This window comes from Pituophis catenifer, unplaced genomic scaffold, assembly GCF_029215685.1.
Source record: "Pituophis catenifer annectens isolate HBS135680 unplaced genomic scaffold, rPitCat1.0.hap2 SCAF_3, whole genome shotgun sequence".
In the NCBI taxonomy this organism is placed as follows: domain Eukaryota; kingdom Metazoa; phylum Chordata; class Lepidosauria; order Squamata; family Colubridae; genus Pituophis; species Pituophis catenifer.
This window is the reverse complement of record NW_027256883.1, coordinates 214,345,929-214,371,934: the sequence shown is the minus strand read 5'-3', so window position 1 is coordinate 214,371,934 and position 26,006 is coordinate 214,345,929. Positions and strand designations below refer to the sequence as shown.

The 26,006-nt window shown below is 49.1% G+C and overlaps 1 protein-coding gene across 1 annotated transcript in view; it reads left to right on the top strand.

Moving 5' to 3' along the window:
- NOL4L (nucleolar protein 4 like) overlaps positions 1–26,006 on the top strand; it is a 127,774-nt gene that overhangs the window by 91,382 nt on the left and 10,386 nt on the right. The window contains 6 exon segments of the mRNA XM_070941854.1: positions 3,245–3,307; positions 3,309–3,387; positions 19,596–19,867; positions 20,654–20,839; positions 23,416–23,607; positions 25,017–25,139. Coding sequence (XP_070797955.1) covers positions 3,245–3,307; positions 3,309–3,387; positions 19,596–19,867; positions 20,654–20,839; positions 23,416–23,607; positions 25,017–25,139 — 915 coding nt within the window.

Below are 26,006 nucleotides of genomic sequence, written 5' to 3'. Positions count from 1 at the left end.
TCAATCAGAATAGCCCTGGAAGGGACCTCGGAGGTCTTCTAGTCCAACCCCCTGCTCGGGCAGGAGACCCTTGCAGAATTACAGAATAAGAGAAGCTGGAAGGGACCTCGGAGGTCTTCTAGTCTGACCCCCTGCTCGAGGCGGGGACCCCCTACCACAGTGTTTCTCAACCTTGGTAGCTTGAAGATGGGTGGACTTCAACTCCCAGAATCCCCCAGCCAATTCAGTGGAGCTTAAAGTTGCCATTTTTGGAGACCGGGCTGAAGGACTCTGGGAGTTGAAGTCCACAAGTCTTAAAGGAGCCGAGGTTTAGAGCAGTGTTTCTCAACCTTGGAAGCTTGAAGATGGGTGGACTTCAACTCCCAGAATCCCCCAGCCAGCAGCGCTGGCTGGGGGAATTCTGGGAGTTGAAGTCCACCCATCTTCAAGCTTCCAAGGTTGAGAAACACTGCCCTACCATTTCAGACAAGTGACTGTCCAGTCTCTTCTTAAAAAGCTCCAGTGATGGAGCACCCACAACTTCTGGTGGCAAGCAGTTCCACAGGTTAATTGTCCTCACTGTCAGGAAGTTTCTCCTTAATTCCAGGTTGCTTCTCTCCTTGATTGATTTCCATCCATCGTTTCTTGTCCTGCCCTTCAGGTGCTTTGGAGAATAGCTTGACCCTCCCTCGTCTTTGGGGCAGCCCCTCAAATACTGGAATCCTGCTATCGTGTCCCCCCCCCTCCTTCCTTCTTTACTCCAGCGTTCCCAAACTCAAAATCCTGCACCCGTTCTTGGTACGTTTTCGTCTCCCCAGGCCTTGAATCGTGGGTATTAAGATTTTTTTTTTCTTCCGGCGTCGTGACAATTAATCCCTCGGAGGTCTTGCCAGCAGCCTCAGCTGGGAGCGTAACCTGTCAGTGAAAATCATTTGTCAAGTTGGCTGCTCACAGCGTCCTCATGGCCCCCCGTCCGCATGCATTTTTAAATTATTATTTTTTTTCCCCCTTTCCCCGCTCTTCCCGCGGCGTCTGGCATTCCCGTGGTCAGCCTCGTCGTGACGTGGATGGCGCTTCGGCTTCTTGTTAGCAAGAAGGTGGCTCCGTGGCAGCTGCCGCGGATAAGGACGCTTTATTTAAAGGCTCCGGCTGAACGGCCGGCCTTAGTTGGTGGGCCTGGCTCGCCCCTCACCGCCGGAGACCCATTTTGCCCAGGGCCCTTTGGCTGATTTCAAATCCCCACCGGGGATTTTAAAAAATTATTATTATTATTTTGCTTTTTTAGCAAGTTGAGTGGCTGCCGTACCACGCTTGAGGGGTGAAGCTCGGTTGCCACGGCTGTTAAGATGCACCCATCTAGACAGTTCTGTTCCTTTCCTATGATTACCTGGTCAGGTGCCAGCACCTGCTTTTCTCTCCCCTCTCTCCTCTCCTCTCTGTTTCTCTCCCTCTTTCTCTTTCTCTATTTTCTCTATTTCTCTCCTCTTTATCTATCTCTTTCTCCTTTTTATTTCTTTCTCCATTTTGTTTCTTTCTTTCTTTCTCTCTCTCTCTCTTTCTTTCTCTATCTATCTTCCCTCTCTCTAGCTAGTTCTCTCCTTTCTCCCTCTCTTTATCTTTCTCTCTCTCTCTATTTCTCTCCTCTTTATCTATCTCTTTCTCCCTTTTTGTTTCTTTCTTTCTCCCTTTTGTTTCTTTCTCTCTCTTCTCTCTCTCTAGCTAGTTCTCTGTTTCTCTCCCTCTTTATCTTTCTCTATTTTCTCTCTCTATTTCTCTCCTCTTTATCTATCTCTTTCTCCTTTTTATTTCTTTCTCCCTTTTTGTTTCTTTCTTTCTCTCTCTCTTTCTTTCTCTATCTTCCCTCTCTCTAGCTAGTTCTCTCCTTTCTCTCTCTTTCTCTCTCTCTCTCTGTCTCTCTCTCTCTATTTCTCTCCTCTTTATCTCTTTCTCCCTTTTTCTTTCTTTCTTTCTCCCTTTTTGTTTCTTTCTTTCTCCCTTTTTGTTTCTTTCTCTCTCTTCTCTCTCTCTAGCTAGTTCTGTTTCTCTCCCTCTTTCTCTTTCTCTATCCTGTCTCTCTCTATTTCTCTCTTCTTTATCTATCTCTTTCTCCCTTTTTGTTTATTTGTTTATTTGTTTCTCTCTCTCTCTTTCTCTCTCTTCTCTCCCTCTTTATCTATTTCTCCCCTTTTTCTTTCTCTCTCTCTCTCTCTCTTTCTTTCTCTATCTTCTCTCTCTAGCTAGTTTCTCTAGCTAGAAACACTCTCCCTCTATCTTTTTATATCTTCTCTATTTATCTCCTTTCTCTTTCTTTCTCTCTCCCTCTTTATCTTTTTATCTTTCTTTCTTTCTCTAGATAGTTCTCTCCTGTTTCTCTCTCTTTATCTTTCTATTTCTTCTTTCTCTCTCTCTCTCTCTCTTCATCTTTTCTCTCTCTCTTTCTCGTTCTATTTATGTAATCTCTGCTCTTTCTTTTTATCTCTTTCACTTCATTGCATTCTCTCTCTCTATCCTTTTCTCTCTCTCTCTCTCTCTCTCTTTCTTTTCTCTCTCTCCTCTCTCTCCCTTGTTCTTTTTTAAAAAAAAATCTGATTATTGATATTGGCGGCCCAGCCAGGCCTAAAGCAGCCATCTTCCCCTCTCGTATATCTTTACGGCTCCTGGAGCAGAGATTCTCTCCCACGCTTCGAGTATCAGCCGGCAGGAAATGGATGCCGCCACCACCACCACCACCACCGTAGTAGCAGAAGAGCGGAGGGCCGAAGGCTCACCTGGCTCCTGCGAGGAGGGAGGCTCTCAGGTGACCCCCTGCGGTGGCAGGTGGCTCACCTGCCTCCTGGGATCACGCAGAGGGCAGACAGGATGAAAGGAAAGGGCTGGAGCTCTTTGCAGGTGTTGGGAGGAGAGGCTGGATTGGGGAGGGCTCTGTGTGTGTGCCTGGTGCCCCACCTTTCCCTTCTCTTCTTCTGGCCCCTTTAGCCCAGCTACCAGGCTGGCCAGGATGCCCGGATGGAGAGGCGTGGTAGGGGAGCGACAACAATCTCGGTTTCCCCCCTTAATTACTTTCTGTTCTGCCTGGTTCCTTCCTTCTCTTTGTGTCTTCCAGATGAGATTTGGGGAAAGGGGGAAGGGGGGGGAGAGGAGAGCTGCCGTTGGGGGAAGAAGAGCAGAGGGTCTCCATCCTCCCCCCCCACACCATCCGGTGTTTCCTCCCCCTTCCCTCCATCCTTCCTTCAGTTATAACCCTTTCTTCTTCTTCTCCCTCCAGGATGAGACCTCGGTGAGCAGCGAGGAGTTTGACATGAATGACTCCACATGGATGTCAGCTGAATCAGCAGCTCCAGGCCAGCCTCAGCCCCCCCCAAGAGGAAACGATGCGCAGCCCCCAAAATGTCCACAGCCAGGAGGATGGTGAGTGAGAGACGCGCCCCCCCCATCCCTTCCCTTCCCTTCCTCCCCTCCCCAGGCCCGTTGGACAAGGGACGAGAGGTCCCAAACCCCTACAGTGGCCCTAGACTTGCAAACCGATCGAAGTGAAAACATCTCTGCGGGAAAAAAGAGTGATTTACAACCAGGCCTCGCATTTACGGCCGTCCCAGGGTTACGACCGTCAATCAAAATTCGGACGCTTGGGAACTGACAGGTATTTAAGACGGTTGCAGCATTCCCTTGGGATCCTTGTGACTTTTCCAGCTGGCCTCTTGACAGGCAAAGTCTTGGGGGGGGGGGGAAGGGAGACTCGCTTAACGACTGTGCGTCTCACTTTTAACAACTGCAGGGTGTCGCTTAACAAACATGGCGAGAAAGGGTCACAAAATTGGGTGCGGCTCACTTAACGACTGCCTTGCTTGGCAGTAGAAATGCCTTGCGGTCCCACTTGTAAGTCGTAAGTCGAGGAATGGAACGGAATAGAGAATAGAGTAGAGTAGAGTAGAATAATGTAGAGTGGAATGGAATGGAATGGAATGGAATGGAATGGAATGGAATGGAATAGAATAGAATAGAATAGAATAGAATAGAATAGAATAGAATAGAATAGAATAGAATAGAATAGAATAGAATAGAAAATATGGAATGGAATGGAATGGAATAGAATAGAAAATATGGAATGGAATGGAATGGAATGGAATGGAATGGAATGGAATAGAATAGAATAGAATAGAATAGAATAGAATAGAATAGAATAGAATAGAATAGAATAGAATAGAATAGAAAATATGGAATGGAATGGAATGGAATGGAATGGAATGGAAAATGGAATAGAATAGAGGAGAGGAGAAGGGAAGGGAAGGGAAGGGAGAGGAGAGGAGAGGAGAGGAGAGGAGAGGAGAGAAAATATGGAATGGAACGCAATGGAATGGAATTAAATGGAAAATGGAATAGAATAGAATAAGAATTTAGAACAGAACAGAATAAACAGAGTTTAGAAGGGGCCTTGGAGGTCTTCTAGTCCAACCCTCTGCTCAGGCCGGAAACCCTGGCCTCTACCATTTCAGACAAATGGTTGTCCTGACTATCTTGAAGCTTGTTCTGCGTAAGCAGATCAGAAGTGATCCTGCAATTAAAAGTTTTAAAACCTTTACTTCTTCATGCAAAGAGGCAAAACAGATATTTTAGTGCACTGAGAGAGCAAAAATCCCTCCCCCCCCCCCACATTCCCAGCTGAGCCGTGCAATCATCAGAGGTTTTTTTTTTATTTTTAAAAGCATTTTTTCTACAACCTTTTTGGCTGAAAAAATGCTTTTAAAAGTTAAAAAAAAAGCCTCTGATGATTGCGCGGCTCAGCTGGGATCGTCAAAGGCTTTTAAAAGCATTTTTTTCTACAACCTCTTCGGCCGAAGAGGTTATAGAAAAAAATTTTTTTAAAGGAAAAAAAGCCTCTGACGATCAGGCAAGTCAGCTGGGATCGCCAGAGGCTTTTAAAAGCATTTTTTTACTTCTTTAGCAGAAGAGGTTGTAGAAAAAATGGTTTTAAAAGTTTTTTTAAAAAAAAGTTGGCCACGCCCACTCAGTCATATTAACTCCCCCCCACCAAGCCACGCCCACAGAACCGATAGTAACAAATTTTACATTTCACCCCTGATCCTGAAAAAAGCAGCAAACTTGAAAAGAGGTGGTTAAGAATGAAAAAAAAACAACCCCGAATTTTTTGTGTCTGTAATTTTGCTTCGCGAAGGAAAATGCAAGGGCCAAACCAACCAAGAAAATTCACGCAAACGTGCATTTTTCTAATCCAGGGCCAACTTTCTGAAATAAAAGACTGCCCTTTATAATAATAATAATAATAAAAAAGGACATTTGGTCATGGGATGGGATGTGAGCAGGTGAAGCTGGACGGGGTCACTTCAGGCTGCCGGCACAGAAGGGGAAACTGTAAGCAGAAATTGAGCAGATCAGGAAAGAGTGTCTAATTTACTCTGTTCTTTGATATATTATATTTATATATATATATTGGGAGTTTTTCTGGCAGGCAATCCTCGGAAAATAATTCCAGAGCAGCAATGCAGAGGTGTTATTTTAAAAAATGGACTCAATGCAATAACAACCGCAAAAAATATGCTTTTTTTTTTTGTGACGATTTAATGCGCTTTTTTTCAAATCCAGCCACTTTAAGATGGGTGGACTTCCACTCCCAGAATTCCCGAGCTAGCTATGGGGATTTTGCAGTAACCTTCCTCTGGAGTGGGATGGGAAAGGAGATTTTGCAGTATCCTTCCCCTGCCCCGCCCACCAAGCCCCACCCACCAAGCCATGCAGAGCCACGCCTGCCAAACCACGCCCACCGAGCCACACCCACTAAACAATGCCATGCCCACCATGCCACACCACGCCCACCAAGCCATGCCATGCCCACCAAGCCAGTGGTGGGTTGCTCCCGGTTCGGCCCGGTTCGGCCGAACCGGTAGTGTTGATGATGTGACATCACCGAACCGGTTCTCTGTAACTGGGAGCTGGGCCTTCCCGCCCGCCCCCCGCTTTATTCCTACCTTTATTTCTTGGTTTTTAGCCCAGCTGATAGGCGCGGCAGAGTGGATTGCCGCACCCCAGCTGGGCAGGAACCCAACGCGCTTGGGCGGAGTGCAAGTTTGCCGATCGCGCGCAAAGCTCGTGCACGAAGAGAACCGGTGGTAATACCGATTGGAACCCACCACTCCACCAAGCCCACACCCACAGAACCGGTAGTAAAAAATTTCAAAACCCAACACTGGTCCACATCTGCCTGTCCCAGGAGCCCAGGAAGGACTGGATAGGTGGACAGAAATTCCAAATCCAGTCTGAACATCTGGCTGACTGTAATCATCTGCACCTCGCCGTTTGCCACGTCCTTCTACGGCAGTGTTTCTCAACCTTGGAAGTTTGAAGATGGGTGGACTTCAACTCCCAGAATCCCCCAGCCAATTCTATTCAGTGGAGGTTAAAGTTGCCATATTTGGCTGAAGGACTCTGGGAGTTGAAGTCCACAAGTCTTAAAGGGGCCAAGGTTTAGAGCAGTGTTTCTCAACCTTGGTAGCTTGAAGATGGGTGGACTTCAACTCCCAGAATCCCCCAGCCAGCGCTGCTGGCTGGGGGATTCTGGGAGTTGAAGTCCACCCATCTTCAAGCTTCCAAGGTTGAGAAACACTGCTCTACAGCTTAAGTGTTTGCATAAAGGGGCAGATGCTGCCCACCACAGTCTCATCGGATACCCGTAACGCTCCCGAATTTGAATGTGGATTTGATTAACCGGGTTATGGGTTATCCCAGGCTGGTTATTTGCTCTGCTGATAGGTTATCAGCAAAGCCACAACGACAACATCAGCCATTGTCCTGCGATGGAGCATTTCTTTTGCTCGGGAAATGCACTATTGTCGTTGTGGGTCGCTGAGCAATGGCTGCGCGTTGGAACAAATTTTGGCTGCCCTTGAATTCAGACGCAAGGAATCCTCGATTGTTTTTAGAGGCTGTTCGAAGTTACACGACTGGTCCTCCTCGCCCTTACGACCATTGCAGCGTTCCCTACAGTCATGTGATCAAAATTCGGGTACTTGACAGCTGGCCTGTAATTTATGCCTTTGTGGTGTCGTGCGATCGCCGTTTTGCTTAACCAATCCCCCAATTCACTTAACAACCGCAGTGATTCGCTTAACAACCATGAGAAAAAGGTTGTAAAGTTGGGCGTGACCCATTTAACGACCACTTCGCTTAACAATGGGAATTCTGGTCCCGATTGTAGTCATAAGTACAGGATCCCCCTGTAACTGCCTTCTTCCTCCCAAAAGATGCGGGAAGCTACAATTCCTGCGGTTTTGCACAAATCCTGGGACTTATGGAGGACTCATATAAGGGCGGTTTGGTCAGAATAAGAGCGTTGGAAGGGACCTTGGAGGTCTTCTAGTCCAACCACCTGCTCAGGCAGGAGACCCTACTTACACCATCTCAGACAAGTGACTGTCCAGTCTCTTCTTAAAAACTTCCAGTGATGGAGCACCCAAAACTTGTTAAAAACTTCCAGTGATAGAGCCTTGGTAGTACAGTGGTCTAAGGCACCCTGTTATTAAGACCAGCTGCCTGCAATTACTGCAGGTTCGAATCTCGCCAGGCTCAAGGTTGACTCAGCCTTCCATCCTTTCTAAGGTAGGTAAATTGAGGACCCAGATTGTGGGGGCAATAAGCTGACTTTGTATAAATATACAAAAGGATGAAGGCTATTGCTTAGCGCATTGTAAGCTGCCCTGAGTCTCCGGAGAAGGGCGGCATATAAATCAAATTTAAAAAAAAAAGAAAAAAACTCCTGTTGGCAAGCCGTTCCACTAATTAATTGTCCTCATTGTTAAGAAGTTTCTCCTTCGTTCTAGGTTGCTTCTCTCCTTGCTTGTTGTCCTGCCCTCAGGTGCTTTAGAGAATACGTGGATGATAAAATGGCATTTGTGGGCATCATTTTCAACCCCCTTCTCACAAAGTGGGACCCATCCCCTCTCTGCTTGCCTTTTCCTCGAAAAAGAGGTGAGATGCACCACCGAAGGTCAAAAGATAAGGGTGTTGTGATGTTAGAAGGCAGCATGCTGGCTGCCTTCCTATTTTTGCCTCTGTTTCACCCTTGACCCAAAGGTGGATCTCTAGTTCTCAACAGCCCTCAAACCAACGGCCTTTGACCTCTGGCAGGAGGGATGACCCACATCCAGCGTTCCAATATCTAAAGGGCTGCCACACAATGGAAGGGGGGGGGTGTCAAATAACCTGAAGGCAGGACAAAAAACAATGGATGGAAACTAATCATGGAGAGAAGCAACCTGGATGGACTCAGTAATGGTGGTGATGGAGACACCACTGGAAGACTTGAAGGTTGGGGACAGGTCACCATGGAGAAAATCTACCTCACCAAGAGTCAACTATGACTTCATACTTGGTGACACATCATCAAGGGTGACAGTATATAAGAACAAGCAGTGGTGGTGGGATCACCATTAGGAGACCTGAAGGACTTGGCTGGGGGCAGATCATCCTGAGAAGGTCCATATCCATATAGCGATCACCAAGAGTCAACAATGAACTGGTGGAACATCAGTCAATCAGTGCAAAGACTCCGCTCTCTGGAGAAGTTTTCAGTGCTGGGAAAGGTGGAATGAAAGAGAAGAAGAAGGTGGCCGGAAGTGGGATGGAGGGACTCAGTTATTGTGGCCCTATTGGAAGAACTAAATGACCAGGTTGAAGACACATTGTCTCTTGGAGAAAATCTACGTGGTTGCTAAGAGTCAATAGTGGAAAAATAGTGGAAAATAATCAATCAATCAATCAATCAATCAATATGAAGAACCAGATCTCTGGAGAAGGCTGTAATGTTGGCCAAGATGAAAGGAAAGATGATGAGCAGCAGTGAGACAGAGGGATGATGGATGGATGGAGACACCATTAGGAGATCTGAAGGACCAAGTTGGGGCAGACTACCATGGAGAAAAGTTTACCTATGTGGTCACCAAGAATCAACTATGACTTCATAGTTGATGGCACATAATCAAGAGCAACAATATATAAGAGTATGCAGTCGGGGGGAAGGACACCATTAAGACACCTGAAGGACCTGTTTGGGAACAGATCATTCTGGAGGACAGTCCATATGGTTGCTAAGAGTCAAGAGTGACTTGATGGCACCATCAATCAATGTCAAGTTCACATTCCTTTGAGAAGTCCATAACGTTGGGGAAAGTGGAAGGAAAGAGAAGAAGAGAAGGGCCACCAGCAACTGGATGGACTCAATTATAGTGGTGATGGGGCCACCATTGGAGGATCAAGTTATGGACAGATCATTACGGAGAACATTGATCTATGAGGTCACTAAGAGTCAACAATGAACTGATGGCAAGGAATCAATCAGCCATCTTACACCCTGAATTGACAAGCAAGAAGAACAGAGTTGGAAGGGACGTTGGAGGTCTTCTGGTCCATCCCCTGGCCAAGCAGGAGAGATCTTAAACTATTCTGGACAAATGGCTGTCCAGTCTCATTTTGAAACCGTCCAGCGATGGAGCTCCCATAACATCTGGAGGCAGGTCCTTCCGCTGATGAATGGTTCTCAGCGTTGGGAAATTTCGTCTTAGTTCTAGCTTGATTCTCTCCTTGATGAGCTTCCGTCCATTACGTCTTGTCCTGCCCTCTGGTGCTTTGGGGAACAGAACAGAATAAGAAGAGTTGGAAGGAAGGGATCTTGTTTGTTTCTTGTTTTATTAAATTTGTATGCCGCCCTTCTCCCGAAGGACTCAGGGCGGTGAACAGCCAAAATTAAAATACGTACAGTATAAAAATTAAAATAAATTAAAACAGAATTAAATCAGTTTGGCTTCCCTAAATTTTTTAAAACCCTTTACCCATAAAATAGCCCATTAAAATTTTAAGCCAGCCCGGCTTGCTGGAATAAGAAGGTCTTTAACGCTCGGCAGAAAGTACGGAGGTCCGGGATCAGTCGTATTCCTGGGGGTAGCTCGTTCCAGAAGGCGGGTGCCCCCACAGAGAAGGCTCTCCCCCAGGGTGCGACCGACAGCACCCTGAGGAGACCCTCTCTGTGGGAGCGGATTGGCCGGTGGGAGGTTATCGGTGGCAGAAGGTGGTCTCACAAATATCCTGGCCCTAAGCCATGGAGCGCTTTAAAGATGAGAACCAATACCTTGAAGCGCACCCGGAAGACCACCGGGAGCCAGTGCAGCTCGCGCAGGAGAGGTGTTACATGGGAGCGCCATGTCGCCCCCATAATTAGTCTTCTAGTCCAATCCCCTACTCAAGCAAGACACCCTCTACCAATGATGTCTAACTTTTTTGCCGTCGCATGCCAAAAGCGTGGGGGGGGCGTGGGGGGTCTCGCGCGCATGTGCCCACACCTACACCCACACCCACAACTCAATGCATTCCGCCCCCCGCGATGGCACGCGATGGCACAGTGGGCCCAGTAGGCCCATTTTTCGCCCTCCCCAGGCAAAATTCCCGTTTCCAGCCTCCGGGGGGGATGGGGAAGGCTGTTTTTGCCCTCCCCAGGCTCCTAGAAAGCGTCTGGAGCCTGGGGAGAGCATAAAACGGGCCTTCCCCACCCCCGGAGGCCAGAAACAGCCTGTTTCCCGACTTCTGGTGGGCCCAGAAGGCCCAAAAATCAGGTGGCTGGCGCACGCTTGCTCACTGGAGCTGAGCTAGAGCAATGCTCGCGTGCCCACTGATATGGCTCTACGTGCCACATGTGGCACACGTGCCATATACCACGCTGGACGAAACGGCTGTCCAAATCTCTTCTTAAAAACCCCCAGGGATGTCTAGGACCTCATAAACCCAACCGCTGAATTGGAATTGGTCGGTAACTGCTATGGGTACGCAAACTGGGGGGGGGGGGCTAACGCCATGGCACAATCCCAAAATCCCCAAGAGCTGTTTGGTTCTGGGGTCAGCCCCAGTGGGTCTTTTTCTGCAAAGCGGTGTGGGAGGTCAACTCCTTGGCAGGGGTCCAACGAAAGGGGCCAAATCCAGACTTGTGCTGGAGCAGAAGCCCCCCCCCCACACACACACAACGCAAACAAAAACACACATTAGGCCATGCAAGCCAGCGCCATGTCCAAGGCTGCTGGGAACAGGCTATCTGCAGTGCCAGGGCTCGGCAGGGAGTAGCAGGAGGACCCGCGCAGGATTTGAACCCGGTCAGTGTCTCTCACTTCACCCCCAGAGTTGGGAGGAGCAAGAGGAGTGGGGGAGGAGGGACAGCCAATCAAAGGAGGGGGTTGTGTGAACTTTGCCAAACTGCTTCTCAGGCTAGAGGGGGGGGGGACAGTCACAGAGCGGGGCGGGGGGTCAGAGTTCATCTCCAGGCTGTTTCTGGTTCCTTTTTTGAGGGGGTGGGGCTTGAACCCTCCTTTGTCCCCAGAGGCCCCTGGCAGCTGGGGGCGACCCAGAGGAGACGCCGCAGGGAGTTGGGCAGCAGGCAGGGAAGAAAAACCCCTCTGTGCTTCAAGGAAAAAAGGACGATTGTTTGCGAAGTAGACTCGGCCATCCCTCCGCCCATCCAGAGTCCTGAAGGAGGAAGGCGCTGGGTGCTTCCCCCCCTTTTTTTTTTCCCCCAGGAGATCCAGTCCTGGATGAGTTGCCCCTTGGCTCGGGGTGCAAGAATGTGGGTTAAAGGCCAGGGCATAAACTGAACTAGTAACCAAAGCTTGGAATTAACCAGGTTACTAATTTCTAATCCTGGTGCACTTTAAGATGGGTGGACTTCAACTCCCAGAATTCCCCAGCCAGCTTTGCACTTGAAGATGGGTGGACTTCCACTCCCAGAATTCCCTAGCCAGCTTTGCATTTGAAGTTGGGTGGACTTCAAATCCCAGGATTCCCCAGCCAGTTTTAAGTCAGTTAAAGGCCAGGGCATAAACCAAACTAGTAACCAAAGCTTGGAATTAACCAGGTTACTAATTTCTAATCCTGGTGCACTTTAAGATGGTGGACTTCAACTCCCAGAATTCCCCTGGCTGGGGAATCCTGGGAGTGGAAGTCCACCCATCTTCAAGTGGCCAGGTTGGAGAAAGATTGCTCTAACCCTTCCAGATTTTTGACAGCTGGGTTCACACAACACTCTGGACACTAGAATGTGGTTGTGTTGTGGGCGTTACAGACCGTCCTCGACTTACGACAACGATTGAGCACCAAAATTCCCGTTGCTAAGCGAGACAGTAAAATTTTGCCCCATTGTACGACTTTTCTCGCCGGTCGTTAAGTGAATCCGGCTTCCCCATGGACTTTGCTTGTCAGAAGGTCGCAAAAGGGGAATCACGTGACACGCACACACACACACACACCGGGACACCGCCACCGTCATAAATATGGAGCCAGTTGCGACACGTTTGAATTTTGATCACGTGATCATTGGGGAGGCTGCAACCGGGGTTTTTTTCCCCAATTCCCCATCCTTCTTAGAACTTTTGGATCTCCTGTTGGCCTCCCATCCAAGCACCAAGCAAGTCTCACCCTGACTAGCATTTCAAGAGTAGCCCAGGTCAGTGGGGTGCTGCCACCTAGTGCCCGTTCCCGTAATAGGCAGGCCTTACCCCCGGGGCACGGCTGGCTGGCTGGGGACTTCTGGGAGTTGAAGTCCAAACATCTTAAAGTCTAGCTTAATCTGCTCCAACGAACATCTCGGTTGATAGATCTGCTTCGCAGCTTGATTTGCAAAATATCCATTCTTCCTATCGCATCCCTTCCAGGCAGCTACACTAATGATTTTAATACAGGTAAGTCCTCGACTTACACCACTTCGTTTAGTGACCGTCTGGAAGTTAACAACGGCACTGGAAAAAGGGGCTTGGGACCGTTTTTCACACTTAACGACCACTGCAACGTCCCCGTGGTGATGTGATCAAAATTTTGACACTCGGCAACTGACTCATATTTATGACGGTTCTAGTGTCCTGGTGTCAAGCAGAGTCAGTGGGGAAGCCAGATTCATTTAACAATCGTGTGACTAATCTCTGCAATGATTCACTTAACAACAGTGGCAAGAAAATTGTTAAAATGGGGTGGAATTCACTTAACATACTGTATGTCTCCTGTTCTCTTCTGTTCTGTTCTAGTCTAGTCCATTCCCTTCCATATTTTCTGTTCTGTTCTGTTCCTATTCCTATTCCTATTCCTATTCCTATTCCTTGTTCTGTTCTGTTCTGTTCTGTTTTGTTCTGTTTCATTCTGTTCTGTTCCATTCCGTTCTGGTTCTAGTCCTGTTCCTATTCCTATTCCTATTCCTTGTTCTGTTCTGTTCTGTTTCGTTTTATTCTGTTCTGTTCCATTCTGTTCTGGTTCTATTCCTATTCCTGTTCCTGTTCCTGTTCCTGTTGCTTATTCTGTTCTGTTTCTATTCCTATTCCTATTCCTATTCCTATTCCTATTCCTATTCCTTGTTCTGTTCTGTTCTGTTTCTGTTTCTTTCTATTCCTATTCCTATTCCTATTCCTTATTCTGTTTTGTTCTGTTCTGTTTCTATCCCTATCCCGATCCCGATCCCGATCCCTATTATTAGCAGTTCCCAGCTGGATCTGACCCCTGGCCCATCTCATCCAGCAGATTGCTGTCCTGGTGGCCGGCCAGCCTCCAAAGAAAGCACATGTCAGACCCATCATCCTCAAGGTTCAGAGGATCCTTATGGATTCCCCAAAGCTTCCAGGAACCGATCCCACCCTTTTGGGAAGCCACTCAAGCTAGTAGCCAGCCCCAAGGTGTAAAAAGGACGGTTCTCAATTAAAACACCCTAATCTTTTAAACTACTTTTCTTCAGGAAAAAAAAAAACGCTCCTCAACCTGCTCATTTTGTTTGCCTCTAAAATTTAACGCATTCAATGAGTTTGCCTTTTAAAACCAGGTAAGCTCTTCGACCTTTGCTAATTGAGCAGAAAGTTACCAACAAAACTGAAGTCCTCGAGGGGATATCAAAGCAGACCCAATTAATTGGCTTAAGATCTATCAAATGCTGTCAAAAAGACATTAAAGTCCTTAACAAGTCCTTAAAGTCCTGAAGTCCCTGGTAAAATTAGGCACTTTAGTTGCTGGTTGGGGAATTCTGGGAGTGGAAGTCCATCCATCTTAAAGCATGCTGGCTGGGGAATTCTGGGAGTTGAAGTCCACCCCTCTTAAAGCATGCTGAGTGGGGAATTCTGGGAGATGAAGTCCACCCATCTTAAAGCATACTGGCTGGGGAATTCTGGGAGTGGAAGTCCAGCCACCTTAAAGCATCTTAAAATTCGTTTCGTCAATGTTTTTTTTTTTTATTATTTTAATGCTTTTTAAATTGCTATGAATTGTTTTATAATTTTAGAACTGGAAACTGCCTAGAACCGGTTGGTTAAATTGGGTGAGCTATAGAAATCAAATCAATCAATCAATCAATACGAAATGAGATAAACACGCCGGCTGGGGAATTCTGGGAGTTGAAGTCCACCCATCTGAAAGTCCAGTTTTTGATCACGTGACCATGGGGGGATGCTGTAACGGTCATTAAATGTGGAAACCAGTTATAAGTCTTGGTACTACAGTGGTTTAAAGCACCCTGTTATTAACACAGCTGCCTGCAATTTACTGCTGGTTCGAATCTCTCCAAGGCTCAAGGTTGACTCAGCCTTCCATCCTTTCTAGGTAGGTTAAATGAGGACCCAGTTTGTGGGGGCAATAAGCTGACTTTGTATAAATATACAAAAGGATGAAGGCTATTGCTTAACGCACTGTAAGCCGCCCTGAGTCTCCGGAGAAGGGCGGCATATAAATCAAATTTAAAAAAAAAAAAAAAAAATAAGTCACCCATGTTTCAGCTCCATTGTGCCTTCAAATGGTCACTAAATGAACAACTGTTGTAAGTTGAGGACTGCTTATAATCTATTTGACGATCCATCAATTTCCTTGTATCTGGGTCTCCGGAACCTCCTCCGGAGTTTTCCCCAAACGGCAAAAAAGTTCAAAGGCCACCACCGTTCCCTTCCTCTTCTGAACTCCAAAGTCCATGTTTCCCTTTCGTGGCTTGTTCCGGAAAGCCACGGACGATCTGCGATTCCGATCTTGGCTACGGAGAGAGACCCATCCGGGTCATCCTTTCCGAAGAGCAAAGATCGGGCCTCCCAGGAGCAAAAAAACATCAAAACCCTGGTCGGGCTGGCAGAATTCAAGGCGGTGCCCTCATGCCCGATGCCCTGTGGCTGGCATGGCTTGCAAGCAGCCCAGGGCGCGGAGTGGCACTCCTTGTATGTGTTTGTGTGTCTGTGTGTGTATATGTGTGTATATGTGACTCTGGCAGCTGCTGTCCTGTCCCCCCCCCCTCCTGCCCCACCCCCCCACCCCAATTCAGCTTGGGCTTTGGCAAGAACCTGCACCTGCCTTCATTCCAACCCTTGCACAATTTATACAAACAAACACACAACTCTTGGGGAGTTGCACACCTGAACAACCGTCGCAGCATTCCCCCCCCCCGGTCAGGGGATCAAAAGTCAGGCGTTTGGCAAACGACTCACCTTTTATGACGGCTGCAGCGTCCCGGGATGCCCCGTGTGTCACACGATCGCCGTTTTGCAACCTTCCGATACAGGCCCGGCTAGGTGGCTCAGTGGCTAAGACGCTGAGCTTGTCGATCGGAAAGGTTCGGCGGTTCGAATCCCTAGTATAGGGATCTCCTGCGTGAGCAAGGGGGGTGGGTTGGACTAGATGACCTCCAAGGTCCCTTCCAGCTCCATTCCTGTTGTTGTTGTTGTTGTTATTATTATTAAGCGAAGTCAAGGGTTCGTAGAAACGATCCCTTTTGAAATTTATTTATTTATTTATTGGTTCGATTTATATGCCGCCCTTCTCCGGAGACTCAGGGCGGCTTACAATGCGTTAAGCAATAGCCTTCATACCTTTGTATATACCTGCTTAGTAGGGCTTCTGGGTGGCAGAAACGCTCGGCCAATCCTCTCCCTCGGCCAGGGGGGCTTCTGTTGTCGAGGTTGGTGCTTGAGCCCGCTCCTCCAACCTGCTGCCCTGGGGATGCCCAGGGACAATAAGACTCGAATAAAGGAGAATATTTGTAGCTCAGGGTTGAAATGAGGGGTCCTTGATGCTCTCTGAGCTTGGCTGTTCTTTTGCAGATGTTTCGTGACCCAACTAGGGAACATCATCAAGGAAGGAAGGAAGGAAGGAAGGAAGGAAGGAAGGAAGGAAGGAAGGAAGGAAGGAAGGAAGGAAGGAAGGAAGGAAGGATAGGAGGGGGAGGGGAGGAGGAGGAGGAGGAGGAGGAGAACTGAGGGGTCCCTGGTGCTCTCTGAGCTTGATTGTTTTCTTGCAGATGTTTCGTGACCCAACTAGGGAACATCATCAGGGAAGGAAGGAAGGAAGGAAGGAAGGAAGGAAGGGGGAGGAGGAGGAGGAGGAGGAGGAGAAGGAGGAGGGCTGTGGGGTCCATGGTGCTTTCTGAGCTTGCAGACATTTTGTGACCCAACTAGGAAACATCATCAGTACTAGAAGGGAGTGGAGTTTGAGGAAGAGGAGGAGGAGGAGGAGGAAGGCAGGAGAGGAAAGGGAGGATGAGAAGGATGATGATGATGAAGAAGATGACTGTGGGGTCCTTGGTGCTCTCTGAGCTTGCAGTCGTTTCATGACCCAACTAGGGAACATCATCAGTGCTAGAAAGGAGTGGGACTTGCAGGAAGGAGGACGATTGTGAGGTCTTTGATGCTCTCTGAGCTTGCTTGATTTCTTGCGGATGTTTCATTACCCAATTAGATGACATCGTCAGTGCTGGAAGGGAGGGGGAGGAGGAGGAGGAGGAGGAGGAGAAGAGGTGGAAGACTGGGGGGGACCTTGGTGCTCTCTTGAGTTCGGTTGTTTCCTTGTAGACGTTTCATGACCCAACTAAGTAATATTATCAGTGCTAGAAGAGAGAGGGGTATGGAGGAGGAAGAGGAGGAGGAGGAGGAGGACTGAGGGGTCCTTGCTACTGTCATTACCCAAACTAGATAACATCATCAGAGCTATAGAGAGCCCCATTCCGTCTGTGGACAGCCAGCGGCATCCGGGCATCCGTGCCAGGCCTCTGCCCTTTTCCCCGGAGCTTTTGCGATGCTTCCAATTTCCACGGGAACCAAGCGAGCCTCACGGGCTGCTCCCACAGCAGCCAACCTTCCTCCGTCTCCCCCCCCCACCGCCGTCAGTCCTCCCACCGCCCTAGAGGGAGGGCAGTCACGGGGCATGCATGCAGGAGGAGGAGAAGGCGCTCGGTTGCTGTGGCAATGCCCGGGCCGTCTGCACAGCCGCTCTCGGCTCCGGTGCCCGGAGGAATTAATCCTCCAGAGAGAGAGAGAGAGAAGGAGAGAGACAGGCAGATAGAGATGGGGATGCTCACAGGAGGGGCTGAGCAGGAGGGGAGGGTGCCTCTCTCTCCAGCCCCCCCCTCCCCAAAGCAGCAATAATTCCTGAGCATCTTGGCACAGGCTGGCACATGATGGGGAAAACCGGCACATGATGGGGAAGCGTTTTTGCCTATCTGGGGAGGGCTGAAGGCCCCCCACCACCACCATCCGACTGGTTTCTGCTGTCCAGCCGATTTTCTCCTTCCCTGACACCTTCCTTCCTTCCTTCCACACACACCCCCATTCCCACCCCACCCCGTCGCAGGCTTTCTCTCAACTGGGTCAGTGATTAACCGAGATTAAAGAGATCCGGCAGACGAATAGATCCTCTCCGCTGGCAAAGCTGTCGGGGCCGGAGGCACCATGCCACCCCCCCCCCATGAGACAGAGCTGGGGCCTGGAGAGATGGCACAGGCTGCAGGGACTGTGGACTACAGTGCCCATCAGCCAGCCAGAATGGCCAGAGGGCAGAGGAGCCCGGAGCGTGCAGGATCCCCGGAGGGGGTCTCTCCTACTTGCCTGCCCAAGGAAAGCTGCAGCAGCTGGGGATGGGTGAGGGCAGAGACTGTCTCTCCCCGCCCTCCCCAGGTACGGCTTGACCCCAATTGCCCACCCCCTGGGGGAAAATGGAGGGGAGGGGGTGAGGAAGCTGGAGGGGAGGGCAGTTCTGTGGCTTCTTTGTTTGCCATCCGGCTTTCGGTCTGGGCAGAAAGCAGGTGGGTGGGTGTCCTTGGCACAGGAGGGGAGGGCCTCAGAGAAGTGGGGAGGGTCCCACAGAAGTGGGGAGGGTCTGCAGAGAGGGGGGGGGCTGGAAGGTTACAGAGGTCGACCTTGGAAATGCAGCTGGAGGAGGAGAGGGTGGGTTGGAAAGGGCAGCCAGGAGAGAGCTGGCTAGGAGGAGGGAGACCTCTTAACACACACACAGAGAGAGTGGGGAGGCAGTGCCAGCTTCCTCCATGCCCCCCCCTCCATGTGCCCTTGGCAGGGTGGATTCCAGGCCTGGAACAAGGGTTGTTTCCATTGGGGGAGAGCGCGGGGGAGGGGCTGTTGCTTGGCACGTGGGCAGCCTCAGTGGGAAGCAGGGAAACAGCAGAGCCTGGTGACAGTGATGGAGGGGGGGGGGGTGGAAGGAAGAGGGGGAGGGGAAGGGGGGAGGGAACAAGGGAGGGTGGGAGAGGAGAGGGAGGGAGGGAGGAAGGAAGGAAAGAAGGAAGGAAGGAAGGAAAGACGGATGGATGGATGGATGGATAAATGGAAGAAAAGGAAAGAGGAGGAGAGGAGAAAAGAAAGAAGGAAAGATGGAAGGAAGGAAGGGGAGGAGGAGAAGAGGAGAGGAGAGAGGGGGAAGGAAAGATGGATGGATGGGAGGAAGGAAGGAAGGGGAGGAGGAAAGAAGGAAGGAGGGAAGAAAGGAAGGAAGGGGAGGAGGAGAGGGGGAAGGAAAGATGGACGGACGGACGGATGGATGGATGGATGGAAGGGAATGGGAGGAGGAGAGGAAGAAAGGGAAGGAGGGAGGGAAGGAAGGAAGGAGAGGAGGAGAAGGAAAGATGGATGGATCGGAGAAAGGGGAGGAGGAAGGAAGGAAGGAAAGACGGATGGATGGATGGAAGGAAGGGAAGGGCAGGAGGAGAGGAAAGAAGGAAGGAAGGAGGGAGGGAAGGAAGGAAGGGGAGGAGGAGAGGGGGAAGGAAAGATGGATGGATGGGAGGAAGGGGAGGAAGGAAGGAAGGAAAGGAAGGAAAGATGTTACAGCCAACGTTACAACGATCCTGGAAAAAGTGACCTATGACTATTTTTCACACTTACGACCACAGCAGCGTCCTCGTGGGCAGGTGATCAAAAGTTGGACGCTTGGCAACCGGCCTGTATTTATGACGGTTACAGCGTGCCGATGTGTGTGTGTGTGTGTGTGTGTCACACGATCCCCTTTTGCGGAGCGAAGTCAACGGGGAGGCCAGATTCACTCAATAACCATGGGTCTAACTTAACAACTGTGGCAAGAGAGGCCATAAAATAAAGCGAAACTCACTTCCCAACTCACGTAGCTTTGGGCTCAATCGCAGTTGTAAGTCCAGGGCTCCCTGTAGTTGAAGCTTCTGGATACTCTTCAAGGGCAGCCCCACGTACAGCACATTACAGTAGTCCAGACGGGAGGTGGCCAGCACGCGAGGAACCGTGAGACTGTGTGGGTTGCGCCGATGCCGGCTTGGGGACTATTCAGTGAGCAAGTTTTTTTTCTCTCTCTCTCTCTCGTTGCAGACGATTCCTCCTCGGAGAGTTGTAGCGGGAACGGCTCCTCCACCTTGAACCCTTCCACCTCCAGCAGCACTCAGGGCGATGCCACCTACACCGAGGTGAACGGCAATGGAGCGGGCGCCCCCATGGATTTCAGTGCCTCGTCGGAGGACCAGCCCATCAACCTCTGCGACAAGTTGGCCCCCGCTCACGTCGCCAATGCCTACCAGTCGGACAGCTGCAGCGCCGACGGCCTGCGCAGCCGGACGAAGTATGGAGCCAAAAGCACAACAGAGGTGGGTTCGGAGGCTCCCACTGGCTGAGGTGCCACTGCCGCTAGCACACCACTGTGAATTCCCATGACCTCTCGGCCACCGGCCCCTCCAGCAGCCGAATCAGAGGAGGAGGAGAAGGAGGCGTGGGAGTCATTAAGATATGTGGACTTCAACTCCCAGAATTCCCCAGAATCTTAAATGTATCTTCAACGTTTAATGTATCTTAAAGGGGCCAAAGTTGGCCAACACTGGTTTAGACCCTGGTTTAAAACATAGGGCAGGAAGTTGCTTTCCTTGGGACCTTCTGATAGGACTCAGGAGGCCCTTCTGGGGATGACAAGTGAGGTGGGGCTACAATGAGGCCATCTATCTCTCTTCGAGGAGAGCAGGGTGGTGGATGAGGAGGGGACCCCCAGGCTGACTCTGGCTAGATAACTCTGCAATGCCCCTACAGTGGTTGTGAGTGACCCCCAGCAAGGGCTAGGAGGTGCCCTCTGCCCATCTATGAAGTTGACACCACCAAGAGATATTGGTGGTCCTCAAAAGACCTAGAGCAGTGTTTCTCAACCTTGGAAGCTGGAAGATGGGTGGACTTCAACTCCCAGAATCCCCCAGCCAGCAGCGCTGGCTGGGGGATTCTGGGAGTTGAAGTCCACCCATCTTCCAGCTTCCAAGGTTGAGAAACACTGGCCTAGAGGCAGACCTAAGGAAGGGTGACCCTGGGGGAAAGCTGAAAGTCCAGGCAAGATGACGGGGATAAGCAGAAGGGTCCATGGTCTTGACGTCTTCCTCCTCCTCTCTCGGCAGTCCCCTCCCTACAGCTCCGGCAGCTATGACTCGGTCAAGACGGAAGTCAGCGGATGTCCCGAAGACCTGACCGTGGGCAGAGCTCCCACCGCCGACGATGACGACGATGACCACGACGACCACGAGGACAACGACAAGATGAACGACTCGGAGGGCATGGATCCCGAGCGGCTAAAAGCTTTCAATGTATGGGCCGAGAACGATCACCCTAACCCTAACTCCCGACCGGTTGCTCGATTGCATGTTCGCCCACGGACAGAATCTTGCCAGACTAAAGTCTTTACAGAGAGAGTCCTGCGCTAACAATCACAATGAGGAACGGGGAGTTCCACTGCCAAGCAAGGCAGTTGTGAGCGAGCCACACCCGACCTTTTTTTTTTTTTTTTTTGCCATGGTTGTTAAACAGATCACTGCGGTTGCTAAGTGAATCATGCGGTCATTAATGGGATCTGGCTATTCCCCCCCCCCCATTTGACTTTCCTTGTTGGAAGCTGGCTGGGAAGGTTGCAAATGGAGAACTTACGATGCTTGCAAGCATCGTAAATACAGGCCGGTTGCGAACTGCCCATGACCCCGGGGAGGCGGTGATGGTCGTAAGTGCGAGGACTGGTCGTAAGTCTTCCCCCCCCCCCCGGTGCTGTTGTAACTTTGAATGGTGGAAGGTTGAGGACTACCAATGTATAAGTATAGAATATTATTATTATTATTATTATTATTATTATTATTATTATTATTATTATTAATTTATATTTATATTTATATTTATATTTATATTTATATTTATATTTATATTTATATTTATATTTATATTGATTGATTGATTGATTGATTGATTGATTGGATTTATATGCTGCCCTTCTCCCGAAGGACTCAGGGCGGCGCACAACAATAAGAAACAGAGAATACAAAAGTTAAAAGACAAATTAAAACAAAATATCCAATAAATAAGGTTAAACGTGGGAATACCAATTCAAATTTAAGATTTAAGAATTAAACAAAGCTACAAAATCAATTTATAGATGGTACCTGGCTCAAAAACAGTCACTGTGAGAGGGACCTTGGGAGTCCCAACGGACGGTCCCTTAGACATCAGCCAGCCGTGTGCGGCAGCAGCCAAAAAGGCCAACACGATCCTTGGTTGCATAAACGGGGATAGAATTATAAAATCTTAGTAAAGCCACACCTGGAATCCTTCATCCAGCTTTGGCCATCACAAATTACAAAAAAAAGAGGTTGAGACTTTGGAAAAAGCGCAGAGAAGAGCAACTAAGAGGATCAAAGGCCTGGAGGCTAAAATATATATGAAGAACGGTTGCAGGATTTGGGTCTGGCTAGTCTAGAGAAAAGAAGGATTAGGGGTGACATGATACCAGGATTCCAGTATTTGAGGGGCTGCCCCAAAGGAGAGGGGGTCAAATTATTCTCCAAAGCACCTGAAGGCAGGACAAGAAGCAACGGATGGAAACTAATCAAGGAGAGAAGCAACCTGGAATTGAGGAGAAGCTTCCTAATAGTGAGGACATGCGGAATGGCCAGTGTAGGTGCTCCCATCACTGGGTTTTTTTAACAAGAACTTGGACAACTGTTTGTCTGAAATGGTATAGGGTTGGACTAGAAGACCTCTAAGACCTCTCACACTTATGACGGTGGCAGCCTCCCTGTGATCACAAAATCAAAATTCAAAATTCAGATGCCTGACAATTGGCATGTATTTATGATGGTTGCAATGTCCCAGGGTCATGTGATCCCCTAGCGCAGCGGTTAGAATGCAGTATTGCAGGCAAACTCTGCCCACAGAATGGAGTTCGATCCTGACCAGCTCACGTTGACTCAGTCTTCAATCCTTCCAAGGTCTGTAAAATGAGGACCCAGATTGTTGGGGGCAAGAGGCTGATTCTGTAAACCATTATATCTATCTATCTATCTATCTATCTATCTATCTATCTATCTATCTATCTATCATCTATCTATCTATCTATCTATCTATCTATCTATCTATCATCTATCTCTATCCATCTATCATCTATCTATCTATCTATCTATCTATCTATCTATTTATCTCTATCCATCTATCTATCCATCCATCCACCTATCTATCTCTATCCATCTATCCATCCACCTATCTATCTATCCATCTCTTATCTATCTATCTATTTATCTCTATCCATCTATCTATCCATCCATCCACCTATCTATATCTCTATCCATCCATCCATCCATCTATCTATCTATCTATCTATCTATCTATCTATCTATCTATCTATCTATCTATCTATCTATCTATCTATCATCACCCATTATATATCTGGTGGTGCAGTGGTTAGAAGCCAGTATTGCAGGCAAACTCTGCCTACAGCCAGGAGTTCGATCCTGACCAGCTCAAGATTGACTCAGCCTTACGTCCTTCATGAGATCAGTAAAATGAGGACCCAAATTGTTGGGGGGGGGGGGCGGGGAAATGCTGACTCTATAAAGCAGCATATAAATTTGCTATTTTGTGACCTTCCTGGCCAGCTTCCTGCAAGCAAAGTCAATAGGGGAAGTCAGATTCGCTTAGCGACCCCATGATTCATTTAACGACCGTGGCAAAAAAAAAAAAGCTGTGAAATGGGGCGCAACTCACTTAAGCCCTGTCTGGCCAAACAACAGAACTGTTGAGCTCATTTGTGGTCCTAAGATGAGGACACACACACACACACCGAGGTGTCTTACGCAGGCCTAGCGAGAGGAAAGGGCTGATCGGTCTCCCGTTATCTCTGCAGATGTTTGTGCGTCTCTTCGTGGACGAGAACCTGGACCGGATGGTGCCCATCTCCAAGCAGCCCAAAGAGAAGATCCAGGCCATCATCGAATCCTGCAGCCGGCAATTCCCGGAGTTCCAGGAACGCGCTCGCAAACGCATCCGCACTTACCTCAAATCTTGCCGTCGCATGAAGAAGAACGGCATGGAAATGGTGAGGGAGGGTCTTCTCGGTGGCCCCCTCCCTCCCCGCCCTGTTTCTCACTGCCTCTTTCCCCTCTTTTCCTCCTTCAAAACGTCAGATGGGCCTTTGGGCCCCCTCTGGGTGGTCTTTTCCAGAGGAAGCTCAGTCCTTCCAGTGGCCCTGCTGTTGAGGCAATGAAACATCTGGAGCAGCGGTGGGCAACTCTGGCCACTTTACCACCTGTGGACTTCAAGTCCCAGAATTCCTGAGCCAGATATGCCTGCTATGGCCCTTTCATGACTTCTGGACTTCAACTCCCAGAATTCCTGGGGTAGCCATGCTACTTTCGCCCTTTCGTGACATGTGGACTTCAACTCCCAGAATTCCTGAGACAGCCATACTGGCTGTGGGCCTTTCATGGCTTGTGGACTTCAACTCCCAGAATTCCTGAGGCAGCCATGCTGGCTTTCGCCCTTTCATGACATGTGGACTTCAACTCCCAGAATTCCTGGGGCAGCCATGCTGGCTTTCGCCCTTTCATGACATGTGGACTTCAACTCCCAGAATTCCCGAGGCAGCCATACTGGCTTTCGCCCTTTCGTGACATGTGGACTTCAACTCCCAGAATTCCTGGGGCAGCCATGCCAACTGTGACCCCTTTATGACTTGTGGACTGGCTCAGGAATTCTGGGAATTGAAGTCCACAAGTTATAAAAGGGCCATAGACAACATGGCTGGCTCAGGAATTCTGGGAGTTGAAGTCCACAGATGGTAAAGTGGCCAGAGTTGCCCACGACTGCTCTAGAGCTGTGGCTGAGATTTAGTGGTGACATTAACTTGGTTCTGTTGGATTTGGGGAAGGGGCTTGAGATCCATTAGGGTGCCTATCCTATCTTTCCTCTGTGGGCCCTGGAGCTGGGAATTTGGGGAATGGAGACTGCACCCCACCATTAAAGGGCCTTTCCAATCTCACTTATGGGTCCCCTCGTACGGAAGGGCCCCCCCGCCATAAAGCTAAGTTTACTTATTCATTTGCTTTATTTGATTGACTGATTGATCCCGAAGTGGGGTTTGCAGAGGGGAGGAAGGGGAGGGGAAGGGGGATGCAGAGGAGGAAGAGGAGGGAAGGAGATGAAGGGGAAGTAGGAGGAATTTGGGATCCTTGGTGCTCTCTGAGCTTGGTTGTTTTCCTCCAGACATTTCATGACCCAACTAGGTAACATCATCAGTGCTAGAAAGGAGGAGGAGGTTGAAAAGAGGAGGAGGAAGAGGACTTGCTCCATGTATCTTAAAATTTCCAAAGTTGACAAACGCTGCTTTCGGTCTTTAGTTTTTCTTCCCCTTTCCTGCTTTTTTGATCTTGAGGGCTAGTATTATTATTATTATTTTCCCAGCATTCCGTTGTTCCAGCTTTCCTGAAAATGTTCTTTTTCTTTCAGACCAGGCCGACCCCTCCTCACCTGACCTCAGCCATGGCCGAGAACATCCTGGCAGCTGCTTGTGAAAGTGAGACGCGGAAAGCAGCCAAGCGGATGCGGCTCGAGATCTATCAGACGTCACAGGTACGGGACCCGGCATCGGGCTATTTGCTGGCGTTGAATATCCAGATAGGTTACTCCTTTACCGCTTGCAACAAGGCACTGGGTCCCATCCTTGATTATGTACACTGGTTTCGGAATCGGGTTATTTGCTGGCGTTTCAGTTATCTGGATATTTTACTCCTTTACCGCTTGCAACAAGGCACTGGGTCCCATCCTGGATTCTCTACACTGGTTCCGGAATTGGGTTATTTGTTGGCACTGAGTATCCAGATAGGTTACCCCTTTACTGCCTGCAACAAGGCACTGGATCCCATCCTTGATTATGTACACTGGTTTTAGAATCGGGTTATTTGCTGGCGTTTCAGTATCTGGATATTTTACCTTTTTACCGCTTGCAACAAGGCACTGAATCTCATCCTGGATTCTCTACACTGGTTCTGGAATCGGGTTATTTGCTGGCCTTGAGTATCCGGATAGATTATCCCTTTACGGCTTGCATTAAGGCACTGGGTCCCATGCTGGATTCTCTACACTGGTTCCGGAATTGGGTTATTTGTTGGCATTGAGTATCCAGATAGGTTACCCCTTTACTGCCTGCAACAAGGCACTGGATCCCATCCTTGATTATGTACACTGGTTTCAGAATCGGGTTATTTGCTGGCGTTTCAGTATCTGGATATTTTACCCCTTTACCGCTTGCAACAAGGCACTGGGTCCCATCCTGGATTCTCTACACTGCTTCCGGAATTGGGTTATTTGTTGGCATTGAGTATCCAGATAGGTTACCCCTTTACTGCCTGCAACAAGGCATTGGATCCCATCCTTGTTTATGTACACTGGTTTCAGAATCGGGTTATTTGCTGGCGTTTCAGTATCTGGATATTTTAC